Source organism: Pantherophis guttatus, chromosome 14 (assembly GCF_059756535.1).
Source record: "Pantherophis guttatus breed Tessera chromosome 14, ASM5975653v1, whole genome shotgun sequence".
Taxonomy (NCBI): domain Eukaryota; kingdom Metazoa; phylum Chordata; class Lepidosauria; order Squamata; family Colubridae; genus Pantherophis; species Pantherophis guttatus.
Genome location: NC_142076.1, coordinates 12,440,059 through 12,459,876, shown reverse-complemented (window position 1 = coordinate 12,459,876; position 19,818 = coordinate 12,440,059). Strand labels below are relative to the sequence as shown.

General features: G+C 42.8%; 1 protein-coding gene across 2 annotated transcripts in view; it reads right to left on the bottom strand.

The window, feature by feature from the left end:
• The window catches only part of NTN3 (netrin 3), a 128,645-nt gene that overhangs the window by 20,758 nt on the left and 88,069 nt on the right, over positions 1–19,818 (bottom strand). For both annotated transcript variants that reach the window (XM_060692943.2, XM_087878372.1), the window contains exons 4-5: positions 19,235–19,384; positions 17,850–17,903 (exon numbers count right to left, since the gene is read on the bottom strand). In XM_060692943.2, coding sequence (XP_060548926.1) covers positions 17,850–17,903; positions 19,235–19,384 — 204 coding nt within the window. The remainder of the gene's footprint in view (positions 1–17,849; positions 17,904–19,234; positions 19,385–19,818) is intronic.

Sequence of the window (19,818 nt, the reverse complement as noted above, 5' to 3'; positions counted from 1 at the left end):
GGAGGAAGATGAGAGAGGTAAGGAAGAACAGAGAAAGAAAGAAGGAGGTAGAAAGAAAGAAAGAAAGAAGGAGGGAGAGAGGAAGGAAGGAAGGAAGGAAGGAAGATGAGAGAGTTAAGGAAGAACAGAAGGCCGGAGAAAGAAAGGGAGAAAGGAAGGAAGGAAGGAAGGAAGCCATAAAGATTTCATTTAAAAATATACTTATGAAAAACAGGAAATGCTTTCTGGAATTGGTAACTTAATGAGCATTTTTCTTTAAAGTTTCCATTTCTTACAAGTACTCATTCCAGGTTTCACAATGATTTTGACTCCACATTTCCATAAACACAGAAAAATGGGGAAACAGCCACCAGGGTTCATCTGATGTGGCTAAAAGTTGAGGTTCCTAATAGGTTTCCAGACAAGTTTAAACACACATACACACGCAAAGGCAGTCTTAGCTTGGCCTCCTCATTTGATTCCCAAGCACTGCATGGAACATCTTAACCCAGGATAACTTGGGTTGGATTCAATCTTAGTAAGCTTCCAAATGAAGTTCTTTTATAAGGATTTTCTTTAAAAAACCAAAAACACCAAAAGAATAAAACAGGAAATATATTTTCTGCCCTAATCGGCAGCATCTTAATGCTACAATGCATCCTTACATTTGGAGAGCTGCCTGCAAAAATGTAGACGGCCACTAGTGGGCAGCCTAGAGAGCTGATCGTATCTCTTTGCTGCCATCTAGCAGCGGTCTAAGTGGAACAGCCCAGACTGGTTACTAAGGCTGGCAATTTATCCAAAGTCAGTTTCATGGCATCCGGGATTTGTTCATTTTTTTTTTTTCCTGGTGATTTCACACTGGCCGCCTGTGCTCTTAGAATGTGCCTAAAGCAGGAGAGCAAAATGAAGAAAGGGCCGGGGAACAGATTCCTTTGCTGTCTTGTATGTGTGCAGCAGATGGGACTCCTGCCTTCATGATGGAAAAGGCAGAGACTATTTTTACATCAGTAAAATGGCAGCATATGCAAAGACCAGGAACAGAGCAGAGAAGAGAAGAGAAGGAAAAACAGTGAAACAAGTGTGTGTGTATATGTATAATGTGAGTGTGTATATGCGTGTGTGCATCTATCTATCTATCTATCTATCTATCTATCTATCTATCTATCTATCTATCTATCTATCTATCTATCTATCATCTATCTATCTAATCTATTATCTATCTATCATCTATCTATCTATCTATCTATCTATCTATCTATCTATCTATCTATCTATCTATCTATTATCTACCTACCTACCTACCTACCTACCTACCTACCTACCTACCTACCTACCTACCTACAGTATCTATCTACCCTGTTTTCCCCAAAATAAGACATCCCCTGATAATAAGCCCAATCGGGCTGTTGAGCGCATGGCAATAAGGCCAAGCGCTTATTTCAGGGTTCAAAAAAATATAAGACAGGGTCTTATTTTCGGGGAAACACGGTATCATATGTACATGTATGTGCATATATGTGTATGTGTATCTATCCTATCCTATCATATCCTACCCTATCCTGTTCTGTCCTGTCCTAACCTATCCTATCCTATATCTGGAATTGGGTATGTCTAGTTTAATGAAGAGAAGGATCAGGGGAGACATGATAGCAGTGTTCCAATATCTCAGGGGCTGCCCCAAAGAAGAGGGAGTCAAGCTATTCTCCAAAGCACCTGACGGCAGGACAAGAAGCAACTGGTGGAAACTCATCAAGGAGAGAAGCAACCTAGAACTAAGGAGAAATTTCCTGACAGTTAGAGCAGTGAATCAGTGAAACAGCTTGCTTTCAGATGTTGTAAATGCTCCAACCCTGGAAGTTTTTAAGAAAAAAATGAATAACCATTTGTCTGAAATGGTATAAGGTTTCCTGCTTGACAGGGGGTTGGATTAGAAGATTTCCAAGGTCCCTTCCAATTCTGTTATATCTCATCCTATCCTATCCTATCCTATCCTATCCTATCCTATCCTACCCTACCCTACCCTACCCTACCCTACCCTACCCTACCCTACCCTACCCTACCCTACCCTACCCTACCCTACCTTTCTCTATTATGGTACCTGTCTTCTAGAACAGCACCTGCTGGCCTTAAAATCTTGGCTCTCCTTTAGACCTTGAGTTATGTTGATGGGAGGTCTCTTTTGTCTATTTTTCTCTTTGCTTGGGGGGGGATGTGGGGGAGGGAAGTGGCCGTGGTTCTTACCAGAAGAAGGGATCTTTTGGATTTTATTTTGAATTGTATTACAGGGATATATTCAGCTGTCCTGAGTTGCTGGAACTCGTAACGGCTGGGGTTAGACTTTTGATTCATGACCAAAAAGAAAAAAGTGGAAGAGATTATTGGATACGTGTGCCGTGTTTAAATCATTTCATACGGAAGACCGTATTGCAACAGAGGACTTTTTTAACGGAGAGGTGGCCCGAAGGCCCAGGATGACTCATGGACACAATGGAACATCCATCGCAAGCGACGGCTTGATAAAACCGATGCTGGATGGGCATCAGAGGAACTTAAGCAATGCAACCTTCGGGCAATTCTGGAGCCGTCTGTCGCATTTCCTATCCGAGTCTGCTTTAAACTTTCTCAGAGCCTGTGTGCAATAATGAAGATTTGGAGGCTGCCTCTCTTGAAAGCTGGAGAACTGCCCAAATTTGACCTTTGTATAAACAGGTGCCTTTTGCAGCAAGCTTCACCCATCACAGGGTCTGGCTACATCCCAAGAAGGCATTAATAAGAAGCCAGGTGAGTGAAGACCCCCTTGTCCGAAGGAGAGGAAAACAGCTGCTAAGGTTGGCTTTGACAAGAGGGACTTATCTGGGAAGGCTGGAGGGCAGGAGGCTGAAAGAGAAAGCTACTTTTTCAAAGGATCCGTTGGCATCCTTCATTGCCTTCCATTAAGCCTGTGTCGAAATCCACCTTGCAATCTCTCTGGTGTTTTTTTTTTTTTCCTGCCTGCTGACGGAAGGTTCTGTTCTCCTCCTGATTTCTTCTCCTAGCGCTTAAGGCTGCGAGGAGGAGGGGCACCAAAATATCAAGAGAGTCAAGATGGCTATCACGAGTCCCCCCCCCGCCTTCGGATGCACCTGCAAAACACTCTTGGCTTTTTTTTCCACTTGCTTTGGTGTGGTTTGGAAGCTGAGTTCATGAGAGGAGGGAAAGGGTAGGTGGGCTCCTCTCCTTCATTTTCCCCTTCCGCAAAGAAGGACTTGTGGACTAAATGTAGGAGACTCTAGAAAGAGTGCAGAGAAGAGCAGCAAAGAGGATTAGGGGACTGGAGGCTAAAACATATGAAGAACGGTTGCAGGAACTGGGTATGTCTAGTTTGATGAAGAGGAGGATCAGGGGAGACATGATAGCAGTGTTCCGATATCTCAGGGGTTGCCACAAAGAAGAGGGAGTCAAGCTATCCTCCAAAACACGTGAGGGTAGAACAAGAAGCAATGGGTGGAAACTAATCAAGGAGAAAAGCAACCTAGAACTAAGGAGAAATTTCCTGACAGTTAGAACAATTAATCAGTGGAACAACTTGCCTCCAGAAGTTGTGAATGCTCCAACACTGGAAGTTTTAAAGAAGAGAGTGGATTGTCTGAAGGTGTAGGGTTTCCTGCCTAAGCAGGGGGTTGGACTAGAAGACCTCCAAGTTCTCTTCTCTTCTCTTCTCTTCTCTTCTCTTCTCTTCTCTTCTCTTCTCTTCTCTTCTCTTCTCTTCTCTTCTCTTCTCTTCTCTTCTCTCTTCTCCCTCTCCCTCTCCCTCTCCCTCTCCCCTATTCTATTCTATTCTATTCTATTCTATTCTATTCTATTCCATTCCATTCCATTCCATTCCATTCCATTCCATTCCATTCTTGTGTGTGTGTGTGTGTGTGTGTGTGTGTGTGTGTGTGTGTGTGTGTGTATGTTTTCTCAGGTTTTCGTGGGTGTTTGTATGTAGGTATGTATGTATTGCTCCTGGAAGCACGAAGCCGAGAACACCAGCCTGAAGATGACGAATGAGACTCCGTCGAAACGTCGCCAAGACACTTCCAATTTTATGTGGGAGAAGACCCGAATAACCAAAGACCTACATATATATATGTATATATGTATATATGTATATATATATATATATATAAAATTGCCATAGCTAAGAGCTCCTGGCTTTGGCTTCCATGAACTTTCTTGAAATATTTTCACCAGCCCAATTTGGCATCGGCTTTCTCTGCCTGTCTCTGTTTGCACAATATGAAAGAGAAAGACGGAGCAAGTTTTGCACATCTGGTTTATTTCTCCTGCCTTTTTTTCCCCCTTTCCTTTTGTGTTTTTGGACCGGAATATTTTTGTTTTAAAGAGAGATGTAACTTAATTAGGTGTTACGGCTATAAGCCTTTTACTGGTGAATTCCTTCAGGACTGTTCGTGCAGGAGCTGAATTACGGGGTGTGACACAGAGTGTTTGGGGAAACTGTGATGGGGCACCTGGCCAGCACTGGGAGAACAAAACTGGCATGAGAAGTGGGCATAATAGCCCATAGCTATGTAGTCCACATATGCACGTGCAGATGGGATCACTGCCATCACAATGAAATGGCAAGGAAGGTTTATGATCCTAGAGCAGGGGTGTCAAACTCAAGGCCAGTGGTGGGATTCTAACAGTTCGCACCGGTTCAGTAGAACCGGTTGTTAAGTAGTTAAGCAGTTCGGAGAACCAGTTATTAAGAGAAATCTCCTTTTGTTTTTTTTCCACTTTACAGGGTTAAATCTGTAACTTCAAGGCCCAGGGGCCAGATACCTCACACAGGGTCTTTCTTTCTTTCTTTCTTTCTTTCTTTCTTTCTTTCTTTCTTTCTTTCTTTCTTTCTTTCTTTCTTTCTTTCTTTCTTTCTTTCTTTCTTTCTTTCTTTCCCAATTTATATACCGCCCTTCTCCCTGAGGACTCAGGGCGGTGTACAGCCAGAATTAAGAACATGAAATACAAATATTAAAAAACAATTAAAATATATATAAATTTGGCCCCAAAATTAAAAATCACAAACCAATTAAAACATTTAAAAATTTCTTCTTAAGCCAGCCCGGCTTGCTGGAAAAAGTGGGTTTTAAGGGCACGGCGGAAGGCACTGAGGTCTTGGATTCTCCTTATCTCTGGGGGCAACTGATTCCAGAGGGTAGGTGCCCTCACAGAGAAGGGTAGTTAGATCTGGCCCTCAGCGCCTCTGCCAGCGAAAATGGAGCTTGGGAATAGCAGTAGCAGTAAAAGAGTTGGAAGGGAACATGGAGGTCATCTAGTCAAACAGAGGAGACCTGTACTAGGGATTCGAATCGCCGAACTGCCGACCTTTCTGATCGACAAGCTCAGTGTCTTAGCCACTGAGCCACCTAGTCAAGCTGGGCGATAACACCTAGTCTTATATACCGCTTCATGGTGCTTTACAGCCCTCTCTAAGCAGATCAGCTGGGACTCAGGAGGCAGAGAACAGATGGGGGCGGGGCCAGTCAGAATTTTTACTATTGGTTCTTCGAACTACTCAAAATTTCCGCTACCGGTTCTCCAGAACTGGTCAGAACCGGCTGAAACCCACCTCTGAACTGGATCCAAGATATATAATTTATCCATTAAAAAAAAAAAAGACAATATTTCCTACTCATCCCTCCCCTGAAAAAAAAAATGATACAGCATATTTTCTTTTGGTGCTGATTTCAAGAACAGACACGCTTAACTTGTTTATAATTTACTTTTTTTTTCTCCCCGCCCCTTTTTTTGGCCTTTGTTATTGATTTGTTTTTGTTTCCTTTGTTCTTGTTGCGTCCTCTTCTTTTTAAACTTTTGTTTATAGTTTGTGGTGTTTTTTTTTTTTTTTTTTTTGTATTCTGGGCGGTAATTAATTGATGTCTTTCTCTCTGTTTGTGTATTTTTTCCTCCAAACTTGCCATAAAACAAATAAAGTTAAATAAATAAAGGAAGCAAAGGAAAGCCTAATGACCTTGTACTTAGTCAAGATTCCTACTCAGCAAATTCTGCTGCTCAGCCTAAGGTCTCAGTTTGAACTAGGGTTGAATTTATGTATGTATGTATGTATGTATGTGTATGTATGTATGTATGTATGTATGTATGTATGTATGTATGTATGTATTTAGCAGGGATATATTAACTTTGCTCATTTGCTTATTTTTAATGCTTGTTTAAGGTTGGATGTATTCATAGGCACCAGTGGTGAAATTCAAATTTTTTTACTACTGGTTCTGTGGGTGTGGCTTGGTGGACGTGGTATGGCTTGGTGGGCGTGGCTTGGCGGGCATGGCAGGGGAAGGATACTGCAAAATCCCCATTCCTTCCCCACTCCTGGGGGAAAGATATTGCAAAATCTCCATTCCCTCCCCACTCCAGGGGAAGGATACTGCAAAATCCCCATTCCCTCCCCACTCCTGGGGAAGGATACTGTAAAATCTCCATTCCCTCCCCACTCCAGGGGAAGGATACTGCTCACATTTGCGAACGGGTAAGGAAAGTAAGTGACTACCACTTCTGGCTAGGAGCTGAAAGCAAAATCAAAGGGTTGAAGTAAAGAAATAAAAATTGAACTAATAAAGTAAAATAAAATGAAGGCTATCCCTCCCTCCCTCCCTCCCTCCCTCCCTTAAGAGGAGGCTACTGGATGTAAAGATTATTTTGAAAATGTATGGAGGGTGGATGATGGACAGGAGGAAAGAGAAAAGCAAAGTTTGGGGTTGTCTACAAGGAGGGGCGGCTTGAAAATGGGGGCGTTGGCTGGAAGAGTTGGAACACCTGAAAAATGGAACTCATGAAACAAACAGAGCTCTGTTTCTACGTCCTTCAAAGAATCCGACACACCTGCTGTGAGCTTAAAGCTTGAGAGATGAAATGGCTGGTTGTATTGGGTGGGGGGAAGGGAAAGAAGGGGGAGGGAGAAGGGGAGGATGAATGTTTTCCCAGGACCAGAACTCCATCACGGCCACCTCAAGGTATTTTCCAAGGTCAAGAGGCCCCTCTGTCTTCTATGGATAGAAGCCAACTGGCTGGGACTAAGAACCTTCAACTCTGACCAGGAACTTGAAGAGTTAATGGTCCAGTATCTTCTCTGAGCTCCGTAATATTTTCTGTTCTCCTTGGCTCCCTCACTTCCTTGGATCCACCAAGAGCAGGGGCCTCCAAACTGGGCAATTTTAAGACTTGTAGACTTCAACGTCCAGAATCATGCTGGCTGGGGAATTCTGGGAGTTGAAGTCTGCAAGTCTTGAATTTGCCAAGCTAATCTTAGGGGTGGTGGTGGTGGTGGTATATATGATAGCAGGGGAATTGATAGCAGGGGAATTGAAGTCACAAGTCTCAAAAGTTGCCAAGTTTGGAGACCCTTATCCAGGAGGAATAACCGAGAACACAAGGCCCGATGCTTTTGACTAAAGCCTAAATCTGAGTGAGGAGTGATGTTGACCTGACTTGCTCCATCCAAACAGATCGCAAGTAGGGTTTATTTACTAAAGTAAATTCCATTTCTAAATGTCAGCATGTTAAGAAAGCAGCAAACCATAGAGAACAGAACATAACAATTGTCTGCAAAGGGAGTGAGATGGAAGACGCTTGGGCGACGTCTCTGCCAAATCGGGTTATTCAAAACACTCGGTTCTCTGACACACATGTCAACAACAAACAGCAACTGGATTTGAAGAGTTGGCTAATCCCTCTTGGACAATGTAATTCTCTCATTTCAAGAGTCTACAGGCAGCTGCTCATAATCTGCTTGGGGAACTATCCAGCAAGCGTTCCAGTGGTGTATTTTGATTCCTTGGGCCTCGTTAGAAACGACTCCTCATCTGCACTTCTCTGCTGATTTGTTTGAGATTGTTTCCTTGCTCTCATGTGGAAACAAAGCTTATTGTGAATTGAACCTCATTCTGTTTAAAAAAAAAATAAAAAATCTAAAGTTGGTAGTGAGGGCTGGCCCAACCTGATTTTGATCCCATGGAGACCAAGGAAAGGTTCCTTGATTCAGGGTCTGGAACCCACCCTGCATATCGGACATTAATACAATTGAGCGAGTCAAGAGATACTTCACAAGAAGAGTCCTCCACTCCCCTGCTCACAACAGAATCCCTTATGCCACCAGGGTTGAAATTCTGGGCTTGGACAATTTAGAACTACGCCGCCTCCGGTCTGACTTAAGCGTACTACACAAAATTATCTGCCACAATGTCCTTCCTGTCAATGACTTCTTCAGCTTCAACCACAACAATACACGAGCACACAATAGATACAAACTTAAGGTAAACCGCTCCAAACTAGACTGCAGAAAATACGACTTCAGCAACAGAGTGGTCAATGCCTGGAATGCACTACCTGACTCTGTGGTTTCTTCCCCAAACCCCCCAAAACTTTAACCTTAGACTGTCTATTGTTGACCTCACCCCCATTCCTAAGAGGTCTGTAAGGGGCGTGCATAAGCCTGTCTACCGTCCCTGTCCTACTGTCCCCATTTATTCGTACCCATTTCCTGTATTCATAATCATGTTTATACTTATACGTGTAATCTTATATATGCTTAACAAAATAAATAAATAAATACAATAAAGCTCTTGTCCAATAGGTTCCTTCAAATTATAGTTCTCAGAATGCCACGTCAGAACAAGACTCCTTGGACTCGGAATCCAAAACATGGTTGATAAAGGTTGGGAAAGATTGGTGAAACTTGATGCTTTCTTCCGCTGAACCAAAGGTGTTTTTTTTTTCCCAAGAAGCAACTGGACTTTCTTTCTTTTTTCCTTGAGGACATTTTGCTTCTCATCCAAGAAGCTTCTTCAGTTCAGGAATGAGAAACCAAACGTCTTCAAGGAAAAAGGAAAGAAAGGAAGTCCAGTTGCCTCTTGAAAAAAAAGCATTTTTGGGACAGCCATGACATGGATGACTGAGAATCTCCATAGACATTTTCCTTTCTCTGAAAATAAACTGAGATGGCAAGTTTGAGCCAAAATAGATGAGTTGCAGATAACCCGGTTAAGCTAACTGTCTGAACCAACTCCACACTAAGAACTAGAGCTGATGTATCACACACACGTACACATTAAATACCACATTTCCCCGAAAACAAGACCCTGTCTTATGTTTTTTTGAACCCTGAAATAAGCACTTGGCCTTATTTTCATGGAGATCTTATTATTTGGGGGCGTGTGGAGTGAGACGGGGCTCCTCTTGCCGTCTTACCTGATTTCCAGCTCTGTCTCCCTAACCCTAACCAGAGGAAATGACAGAGACCGGCTGTGCATTTGTTTAAATATTTTCGGGGAAGGCTTATTTTCGGGGTAGGGCTTATTTTCATGGGAGGAATTTTTTTCAGGGAAGGGCTCATTTTTGGGGGAGGTCTTATTTTTGGGGAAACATGGTATTATCTGGAAGATAATGGAACTTTTGTCCAAAAACATACCGGGAACTTTTTAATAGGATGCATTAGTAAAATTAATAAAAAGCAGGCCTGCGCTTTTTCTATACTTTATCTAATTATCACTTTGAGTCTAAAATAACGTCTCCTTTCTCCATTTCATCATGAGATGTACACTCTGGGTTGTTTGCCTCCATTTCCATATGGATTTTGTGGCTGGCGAAGCTCTCACAAGAGCCCTTCAGTTGCCTTGGAGATAACACACACTTGTTCAGCCAAGTTCCAACCATATTCGAATTACAAAGCTGGCTGCTGGACCAGATTTTGCCTGATCAAAGTAGCAGGGGTTGTTAGCAGTGTTCCGATATCTCAGGAGCTTCCACAAAGAAGAGGGAATCAAGCTATTCTCCAAAGCACCTGAAGGCAGGACAAGAAGCAATGGGTGGAAGCTAATCAAGGAGAAAAGCAACTTAGAACTAAGGAGAAATTTCCTGATAGTTAGAGCAATCAATCAGTGGAACAACTTGCCTCCAGAAGCTGCAAATGCTCCAACACTGGAAGTTTTAAAGAAGATTTTGGATAACCATTTCTCTGAAGTGGTGTAGGGTTCAAGGTCCCTTCCAACTCTGTTATTCTATTCTATTCTATTCTATTCTATTCTATTCTATTCTATTCTATTCTATTCTATTCTATTCTATTCTATTCTATTCTATTCTATTCTACCCTACCCTACCCTACCCTACCCTACCCTACCCTACCCTACCCTACTTTACTCTAACCTAACATCTGGGCAAAAAACAGTCCAGGAATTAAGAAAACATTCATGAAATACACGCTCCAAGGAGAAGAGCCACACTAGTAATGAGACTGCTTGGTTGTTCTTATGCAGCCTCTCTTTGTGATTTTGACATTCCTCAACTTACAAATGTTCGTTTAGTGACCATTTGATGTTATGATGGCATGGAAGAAAGCGACTTCAACTGTCAGATTTCCCCAAGTTCACACATTTTGAGCTTGAGAAACTCTGGTCTAAGGAACAGAGTTGGTTATCAGCACTTAGCAGACTGTTAAAAGAGCCCTGGTGGCGCAGTGGTTAGAATGCAGTATTGCAGGCTGACTCTGCCCATTGCCAGCAGTTCGATCCCAGGTTCGATCCTGAGGTGGACTCAGCCTTCCACCCTTCCGAGGTCTGCAAAATGAGGATCTCGGCAAAATGAGGACCCAGATTGTTGGGGGGGCCACATGTTGACTGTGTAAACCGCTTAGAGAGGGTTGTAAAGCATTATAAAGAGGTATATAAGTCTAAGGGCTATTGCTATTGCTACCGTTAGTTTTTTCCACCATGGTGAGAAGTTGGCATGGTCTATCTTCCATATCTTATACCCAGGTGGGTGGGTTACAAAGAGTAGACAAGAGAGAGAGAGAAAATCCTTGGGAACATTTGGCAAAAAGCAAAAGACATATATTTGAACAAGGAGCAGGGTGTGTAGAGAGAAAACCACAGATAATTCCACCGGCTACTTAGCAGACTTCCTTTGCTGAATTTACCAAAGTCACTCATTCAGTCTGTTTTATATTTCTCCAACCAAAACTCTTGTAAGAACCTTCGGTATACATTCTAACAAAATTTGCATGTTTTCTTTTTGGGATGTAACCTGGAAGGACGATTTATTGAAACCGATCCCTCGCTCCCACCCTTTTCCTGACGTATTCCTTCTTTGATGTCTTTCACTGTGGTACCTAACAGCCCAGACGTGGGAGGACGTGGTAGTTTTAGCATAGACTAGAATAACAGAGTTGTAAGGGACCTTGGAGGTCTTCTAGTCCAACCCCCTGATTAGGCAGGAAACCCTACACCATTTCAGACAAATGGTTATTCAACATCTTCTTAAAAATTTCCAGTGTTAGAGCATTCACAACTTCTGGAGGCAAGCTGTTCCACTGATTCATTGTTCTCACTGTCAGGAAATTTCTCCTTAGTTCTAAGTTGCTTCTCTCTTTGATTAGTTTCCACCCGTTGCTTCTTGTCCTGCCTCTTCTTTGGGGCAGCCCCTCAAATACTGGAAGACTGCTACCCTGTCACCCCTAGTCCTTCTTTTCATTAAATTAGAAATACCCAATTCCAGATATAGGATAAAATAGGACAGGACAGGACAGGATAGGATAGGATAGATACACATACACATATACATGTATATATGATACCGTGTTTCCCCGAAAATAAGACCCTGTCTTATATCTTTTTGAACCCTGAAATAAGTGCTTGGCCTTATTGCCATGTGCTCAAAAGCCCGATTGGACTTATTACCAGGGGATGTCTTATTTGGGGGAAACAGGATAGATAGATACTGTAGATTGATATATAGATAGATACTGTAGATAGATAGATAGATAGATAGATAGATAGATAGATAGATAGATAGATAGATAGATAGATAGATAGATAGATAGATAGATAGATAGATACTGTAGATAGATAGATTGATAGATAGATAGACAGATAGACAGACAGACAGACATCTCAGTTCCCTGAGATATTGGAAGACTGCTGTCATGTCTCCTCTAGTCCTTCTTTTCATTAAACTAGATACACCCAGTTCCTGCAACCGTTCTTCATATGTTTTAGCCTCCAGTCCCCTAATCATCTTTGTTGCTCTTCTCTGCACTCTTTCTAGAGTCTCCACATCTTTTTTACATCATGGCGACCAAAACTGGATGCAGTATTCCAAGTGTGGCCTTACCAAGGCCTTATAAAGTGGCATTAACACTTTGCAGCAAGCTTTGCATGATTTTCTGCTCCACCGTCTCTCTAGATGTTGGGAATGCTTTATAACGCCCATCTTTTTTAATTCCATCCCTAAAGTTGCAAAAATAGGACCTCAAAGCCTAAATTAGCCCTCCCTGGGCTAAGCCCTCCCTGGAGGTTGAGTCTTCCTTTTTTGCAGCCCAGGAGAGCTGATCCATGTCTTATCTTCACCTATATCCTAATAATGCTCATTAAGAGGCAATATACAGTGGTAAGCCAAACATAAATGGACCATTCAACATTAATCATTACCATTTGGAAGACGGTACAGGACAATAAAAACAAGGACAAATAGGCTGAAAAATAGCTTCTAGCCCAGAGCAGTAACTATGTTGAATTCTACTGTATAGTAAACAGTTTGCTTGATGGGTTAATCCAGAGGTCTTCAAACTTGGCAGCTTTAAGACTTGTGGACTTCAACTCCCAGAATTCTCCAGCCAGCTGGCTGGAGAATTCTGGGAGTTGAAGTCCACAAGTCTTAAAGCTGCCAAGTTTGAAGACCTCTGGGTTAATCCTTCCTGAAGACCTCTGCAACACTCCAAAGGAAGGAAGAAAATGCCCCTCTACACCATCCTGTCAGGTGCCATTTTGTTTTGCAGTGTTTTATCAATGGGCATAAATTTAATCTTTGCGGCAGGTAATATTACTGTAATCAATAAATGCCTCCATAGTGGCAATTCTTAAACGTCATTCCACTGCTGGTCCTTATTAGCTTTGCAGATGTTTTCACCTAAGCTTCTTCCATTGTAGCAGTCTGTAATTCTTTCGCAGAAAACGGCACAAATGTTTGCGTTTAAATTGTGCATGGTTTTTCCCCGAGAACCCGTACCTTTGTACTGGTTTGTCCCCTCGTGCATGAGAAGATACGATGGGAATTAAGAACATTCGAGCCTCCGGAAAGCTAACATGTGGCTGACCCAAAAAGTATGCTTGTTTGTGAAACTTTTTGTGTGTGGAAAAAAGGACTAGTGGAGACATGATAGCAGCATTCCAATATTTGAGAGGCTGCCACAAAGAAGAAGGAGTCAAGCTATTCTCCAAAGCACCTGAGAAAGAGTGCAGAGAAGAGCAAGTGTCAGGTTTCGAGGTCGTCTCAAATAAATTGCATTTCAAACAAAGTCTTTGAAGAAAAACTCCTATTTATTAAGCACGACATTCTAAATCCAACTCCATCGAAGCCAACACTGACTTCCAGACCCAAAATCCTCCCTTTCCGTTCCCCACTCCCCTGCACTCATTGGCCATCTTCCAAGTCATTCTACCCCTAATCTACTGCTCCAGCTCAAAGGAATTTCCCCCCTCCCATTCCATCTCCTAGGGGATATTATCTCCAGGGAAAATAAGTAGGTGAAAAGTCAAACGTCCCTTTCCAGACGCCTCCGCTTCTCCTTCTTATGTCAGCACTAGAGTAAATGCAGCTTGAAGTGCTGACATCAAGAGGATTAGGGGACTGGAGGCTAAAACATATGAAGAACGGTTGCAGGAACTGGATATGTTTAATGAAAAGAAGGACCAGGGGAGACATGATAGCAGTCTTCCAATATCTCAGGGGCTGCCACAAAGAAGAGGGAGTCAAGCTATTCTCCAAAGCACCTGAAGGCAGAAGAAGCAATGGGTGGAAACTAATCAAGGAGAGAAGCAACCTAGAACTCAGGAGAAATTTCCTGATGATGAAAACAATCAGTAGAATGGCTTGCCTTCAGAAGTTGTGGGTGCTCCATCATTCCCCCCCCCACCAAGCCACACCCACAGAACCGGTAGTAACAAATTTTACATTTCACCATTGCTCCAAAGTCCCTTCCAACTCTGTTATTGTATTCTATGTCTTTGTCTCTGCCAGGTTTCAGAGAGCAAAGGGTTTTGGTCCTGCCTGGTATAAAGGAAATTTGCTGACAGGGTTTTTTTTCCCCCCCTTTGGAGGAAAATCTGAAAGAAAGAAAATCTATGGATGCTTTGTTTAGTTCTTTGGTCATTTTCCAAAAATAAAGAGGATTTAAAACATTGTTTTACATTGAGGGAAAAAAAAAAGTAGTTGAAGGAAACCTGGCCCTTTCCATCCTTTCAGCCAAACCTGGTGATAGATTTAGTTTTAGCATGGAAATTTCAGCAGATGTCTATGGAGGGGAACCAACAGAAAATATCTGCTGAGTATTGATTGAGTGGGATAATGGATTGAGAGAACAGCAACAGGAGGAGGTTGGGCGTCTACGGTTAGTAGATCACTTATGGCCCACAAGTTGGTCCAATTTCAACGGCAAAAAATATAGCAGCGCAATTTCATCGTGGATTTTCAGGAAAGAATACAAAGAAACAGGGGCAAAATTCCACCCAGCCAAACTGTATCGTCTTCTTCGCAGTTGTCTCACCTCTATTAATTCATGACATCACTGCCATGTTCCTATTTTGACCTTGGCTGCTCAGAAAAATTCTGTGCAAATGAAGAAACATATGAAGAACGGTTGCAGGAACTGGGCACGTCTAGTTAAATGAAAAGAAGGACTAAGGGAGACATGATAGCAGTATTCCAATATCTCAGCGGCTGCCCCAAAGAAGAGGGAGTCAAGCTATTCTCCAAAGCACCTGAGGGCAGGAGAAGAAGCAATAGGTGGAAACTCATCAAGGAGAGAAGCGTCTTAGAACTAAGGAGAAATTTCCTGACAGTGAGAACAATGAATCAGTGGAACAAGTTGCCTCTAGAAGTTGTGAATGCTCCAACACTGGAGCCCACCATTGCTTACGCAGATGCGCCCGGAAGTTTTTAAGATGTTGGATAACCATTTGTCTGAAGTGGTGTAGGGTTTCCTGCCTAAGCAGGGGGTTGGACTGGAAGACCTCCTAGGTCCTTTCCAACTCTGTTGTTCTATTCTAAATACCCTGGAGCGCATCTTGAACAACAGTTGCGCTCTACATCACCCCACAACTAAACATTTTGGGATTCCTTTTGCCTGCAGAAACTATAAGTAAATCAGGGTAAGGGAAGGAGTGGCAGAACCTGGGGATGGAGTTAAAAAAGGAATCATCCTAGAATTTCTATGTAGTCACAAGTGAGTAAAATTCAACCCCCTTTGAATTCTGTTGACTCTTGTCTAACGTCTAGCAGGTGCTAACCTGCTAATCTTCTTAGTGGAGAAGATTCTGGTGTATAGGCATGAGTAGAAATAAATCAATTTAATTGGACTTTCACATGTGGACCTGATTTTTTGCACCTGACATTCAGTTCCTATCTTGACTTCTACTCTACCCTACTTTTGAGGAGGTTCCATATGCCTCTTCCAATTTCCTATCATACTCTCATTCTCAATCCTCTCTGCATTCTCTTCTCCCCCTCGCAGTTTTGGGAAGGGAGAGATTCCTAAGCCTTTTCCATATGTCTCTATGAAACCTGGGTTTTCCTGAACCTGGTGGCATCTCCCTACTTCATCCCTGTGGTGCAATTTTATGAATACCACAGAGGTGGTATTCAGCCGGTTCGTGCCAGTTCAGGCGAATCGGTAGTGGCGACTGCCTCCCACCTGCCCTGGCGTAATACCATCCTATTTAGTCATGTTTTTGAGTCCGGGCGCATGCGTGGAAGCAATGGTGGGTTTCAAATTTTTTTACTACCAGTTATGTGAGCGTGGCTTGGTGGGCGTGGCAGGGGAAGGATACTGCAAAATCCCCATTTCCTCCCAATCAGCTGGGACTTGGGAGGCAGAGAATAGATGAGGGCGGGGCCAGTCAGAATTTTTACTACCGCTTCTCTGAACTATTCAAAACTTGCGCTACCAGTTCTCCAGAACTGGTCAAAACCTGCTGAAATCCACCTCTGCGTGGAAGGCACGTGTGTGAACAGAGTGCACATGCAGAAGGCCGGGCGCATGCACGAAAGACTCATGTGTGCGCAAAGTGGCGAACCGGTGACAAGAATATTTGAAACCCACCGCTGACTGAGACCTGTTTTTGGAAGAATATGTTTGCCATTGGTATGCAGAATACAATAATTCCCTCATTCTGTTTCTGTTCCTCGCTGTATCATGCATTCCATTCCTTTGGAATGTTAAAGAAGGGAATTTCTAAAATTAATTCCAGAATTGAACATGCATACTTTCTTAAGTTCTTGCATCTTTCCCCCCCCACCCCTTGTTTCCTGAAAGAGCATATGTGATTGACAAAACACACGTAAATAAGTGAAATCTAAATATAATTATTCACGCAATTTTCTTGAAGAGTTTTGGGCCTCAGGACTTCTTTGCCTGCATAATTGTACCAAGACTTTGGGTGAAACTTCACTTGAAAGAAATCTCAATGCACAGTCCCACCAAAATGCTCTTTTTGTAGGGTTTCATCAATGTGTAAATTCCTGCCGTTAACCTAAGGATGGGAAGATTCAAGTTACTTCTATTCCATGCCAGTTTTACATCTGTCTCCTGTGCAATGCTTCCTAGAACACGCTATGAATTAGGTTGGCTCTATCCAACATCTTCACCAGTGACACAAAAAATGTTGGAATGGGAAAAAAAACCAAACAAACCCACAAATGGAAGGAATGAAAAGTTTCAACATCATGAAAAAGCTGCATACAGATCATGTATGAACTTGGGAAGAACAATGAAAGCATCCATGGATGTTGATGAAGATTCTCAATCATCCAGGTAGAGTTGAATCATTGCAACTGGACTATTTTTTTTTTGTTAGAAGTTATGTTTATATATAGCACCACAGAGCAAACAAAGAGTACAGTCACCATGTGCTTTACTGCTCAACTGTAACAGGAAATGGGAAACTCTATTTAGAACGAAAGAGCATAGAGTATATACCATAGATCCAAACTTGTAAACACTGCCATCTACTGGCTGAATACTGCTGTAGTTGCTGCATATGAGTACATTCTAACAATGAATTTCAACATTTTTGTTGTTAGTTTGAGAGACGTTTCGCTGCCCATCCAGGCAACTTCATCAGTCAGAGTAAACCAGTTAGGCAAGGAGTTGTTGGAATGTTATCAATCCCTGCCATGCTAACCTCAGGGGTTTCCTCTCCAAAGTGCATTGCAATATGTTGACAAAGATTCTCAATCATCCAGTTGCAATGATTTAACCTTCAGACAACTTCATCCTTCATCCATTGTTGGTTTATATGCCATCAAAGGGCTACCAACTCTTAGTGACCACATCTTTCCCAAGAACAGAGGTGTCAAGATTTGAGGAAAAAGTTGAAAGAAGTGGAATTTAGAAGTATAGTGACTCAGAATACGGTCAGTGGTGGGATCCTCCCGGTTTAACAACCAGTTCGGGGATCGCTGTGTGCGCGCGCACAGCTTGAATAAATCTTCACTTCCTGGTTTCTTCGGAGGAGTAACACAGCTGATTCGTGTGGCAATCTGCTCTACCATGCTAATCAGCTGAGAAGATTGTCATGTTTGTTGGATCTGGTCTTTGGGTGTTAAGTGAATTTCGTTGTACGGGTATACTGTGTATACACGTACAATGACAATAAAGTTGTTATTATTATTATTAAGATAAAGGTAGGAAAATAGCGCGGGTGGGCCCATTTATCGTCAGGCGAACCGCTTCGTTCCCAGCTGATCGTCGGAGCTACCAGTTCACCCAAACCGGTCCTAACCGGTAGAATCCCACCCCTGAATATGGTACTCAAATATGCAATTCAATGGTTACTTACCTGCTGGTTCCTCAGTGCTGGTAACCACCGATGTTGGGTTGACAACAGGGATTTCTGGGAAGGAAAAGTGAAAAGCTTTCTTAGCTGACTTGAGTTTTCTTTCAAAGTTTGCATGAAAGTTAACCCCAAATTTGATAAACCACGGGCTGATTTTTACAGCTGAGGTGGCCTGGTAGTTAGAGTGCAGTACAGCAGGCTACTTCACCTGATTGCTAGCTGCAGTTTGGCAGTTCAAATCTACTGGTTTAAGGTTGACTCAGCTTTCCATCCTTCCGAGGTGGGTAAAATGAGGGCCCAGATTGTTGGGGGCAAGAGGCTGACTCTGTAAACCGCTTAGAGAGGGCTGTAAAAGCACTATGAAGCGGTATATAAGTCTAAGTGCTATTGCTATTTAAAAGAGACTGATTTAACAGTAACAGATGCTTGGCAGGTGGACCCCGCTTTACTAATTTGCAGTCCCAGTGGCTAGATTCACACAACAAACTTATACCTACCAGTCAGTGGTGGGTTCCAATTTTTTTTATTACCGGTTCTGTGGGTGTGGCTTGGTGGGCGTGGCATGGCTTGGTGGGCATGACTTGGTGGGTGTGGCAAGGGATGGATACTGTAAAATCTCCATTCCCACTCCACCCCACTCCTCTCTCTCTCTCTCTTTCTCTCTCTCTCTCCCTCCCTCCCTCCCCCTCTCTCTCTCTCTCTCTGTGTGTGTGTGGCATGTGTATATGGGTGTTATATATGTGTATGGGTAGATATATATGGTATTTTTTGGAGTATAAGATGCACTTTTTCTCTCCTAAAAGAGGCTGAAAATTTGGGTGCGTCTTATACTCCGAATGTAACCTCGCCCATCTTCCTTGCTGCAGAGGTTGCCACTGACAATGGCTTGTGTTTTTGGCCTCCGCACGTCACCTTTTCAGCTTCCAAATGCTCCGTTTGAGAGCCCTTCAAGGCTGCGGGGATCGCCAAAGCACATCACTGCCGAAAACGCGATGTGTTTGGAGGCTGAAGACATGAGGCGCGGTGCCCAAAATGGCTACCCGAAACAGCTGCTGCATTCTCTTACCCCTTCCGCGTTTCGCCTGCTTTAGTCACTGGAGCTCCTTCCAACGATCAGCTGTGCTTTAAAAGCTGTTTTTTTTAGCCCCAACCAGCCAAAGTAATGTGCTGAACCTGACCAGGCTAAGGACTAGCCAGATGAATACCTGGTAGGCAGAAATTTTTTTTTTCTATTTTCCTCCCAAAAACTAAGGGGCGTCTTATACTCCGAAAAATATGGTATTTTTTGGGGGGGGGGAGCAGGCAACAGAATTTCACTTTTAACGTGGGCCAGTGTGCTCACAGTAAAAAAAAAAAAAAGACAATAAAGGTTATCTTATCTTACTCACTAATGCAGGGAGCTACAGGTGAGCGACTCTGTTGAAAGCCTTTGGCGCAACGATTGCACGTTAAGCCGGTGACACCATCTTTGCATGGACATTGCCCGGTGGTTTGGTTGCAGGTTTTTCCAGCTGCGCCGACAGGGTGGCAGTCACATGCTAAAAAGTAAGAGGGGAGGGGGAGGAAGAAGAGGGGAAAAGCTTAAAAACTAGAAATTGCAAGGGTATATAACACACACACACACATTTCATAATACTGCATACCAGGAGATGCAGAGTTATGTGCAAACAGACCCTTGATTCAAAACACATGTTGGCTGTGACGAACAGATCCTTCAAATGTCCCAATTCTGGCTCAGAATGTTACCCTGCTGCATTGCGCAATTGTACAGGTAACAAGATTCTTTATGCCCACAATCCTGGTTACAGTAGTGGCCAAAATTGTGGAAACCTTTTGGGGAAAGTGTATTTTCTAAAACTAGCTAATAACACCACATATTTTTTTTGGGAGTAGTACCATAAAATTATATATCAATGGAAAGATAATTTAATCAAGAATGTAATGCAATAACTTTGATTTAGGATTTGCTATT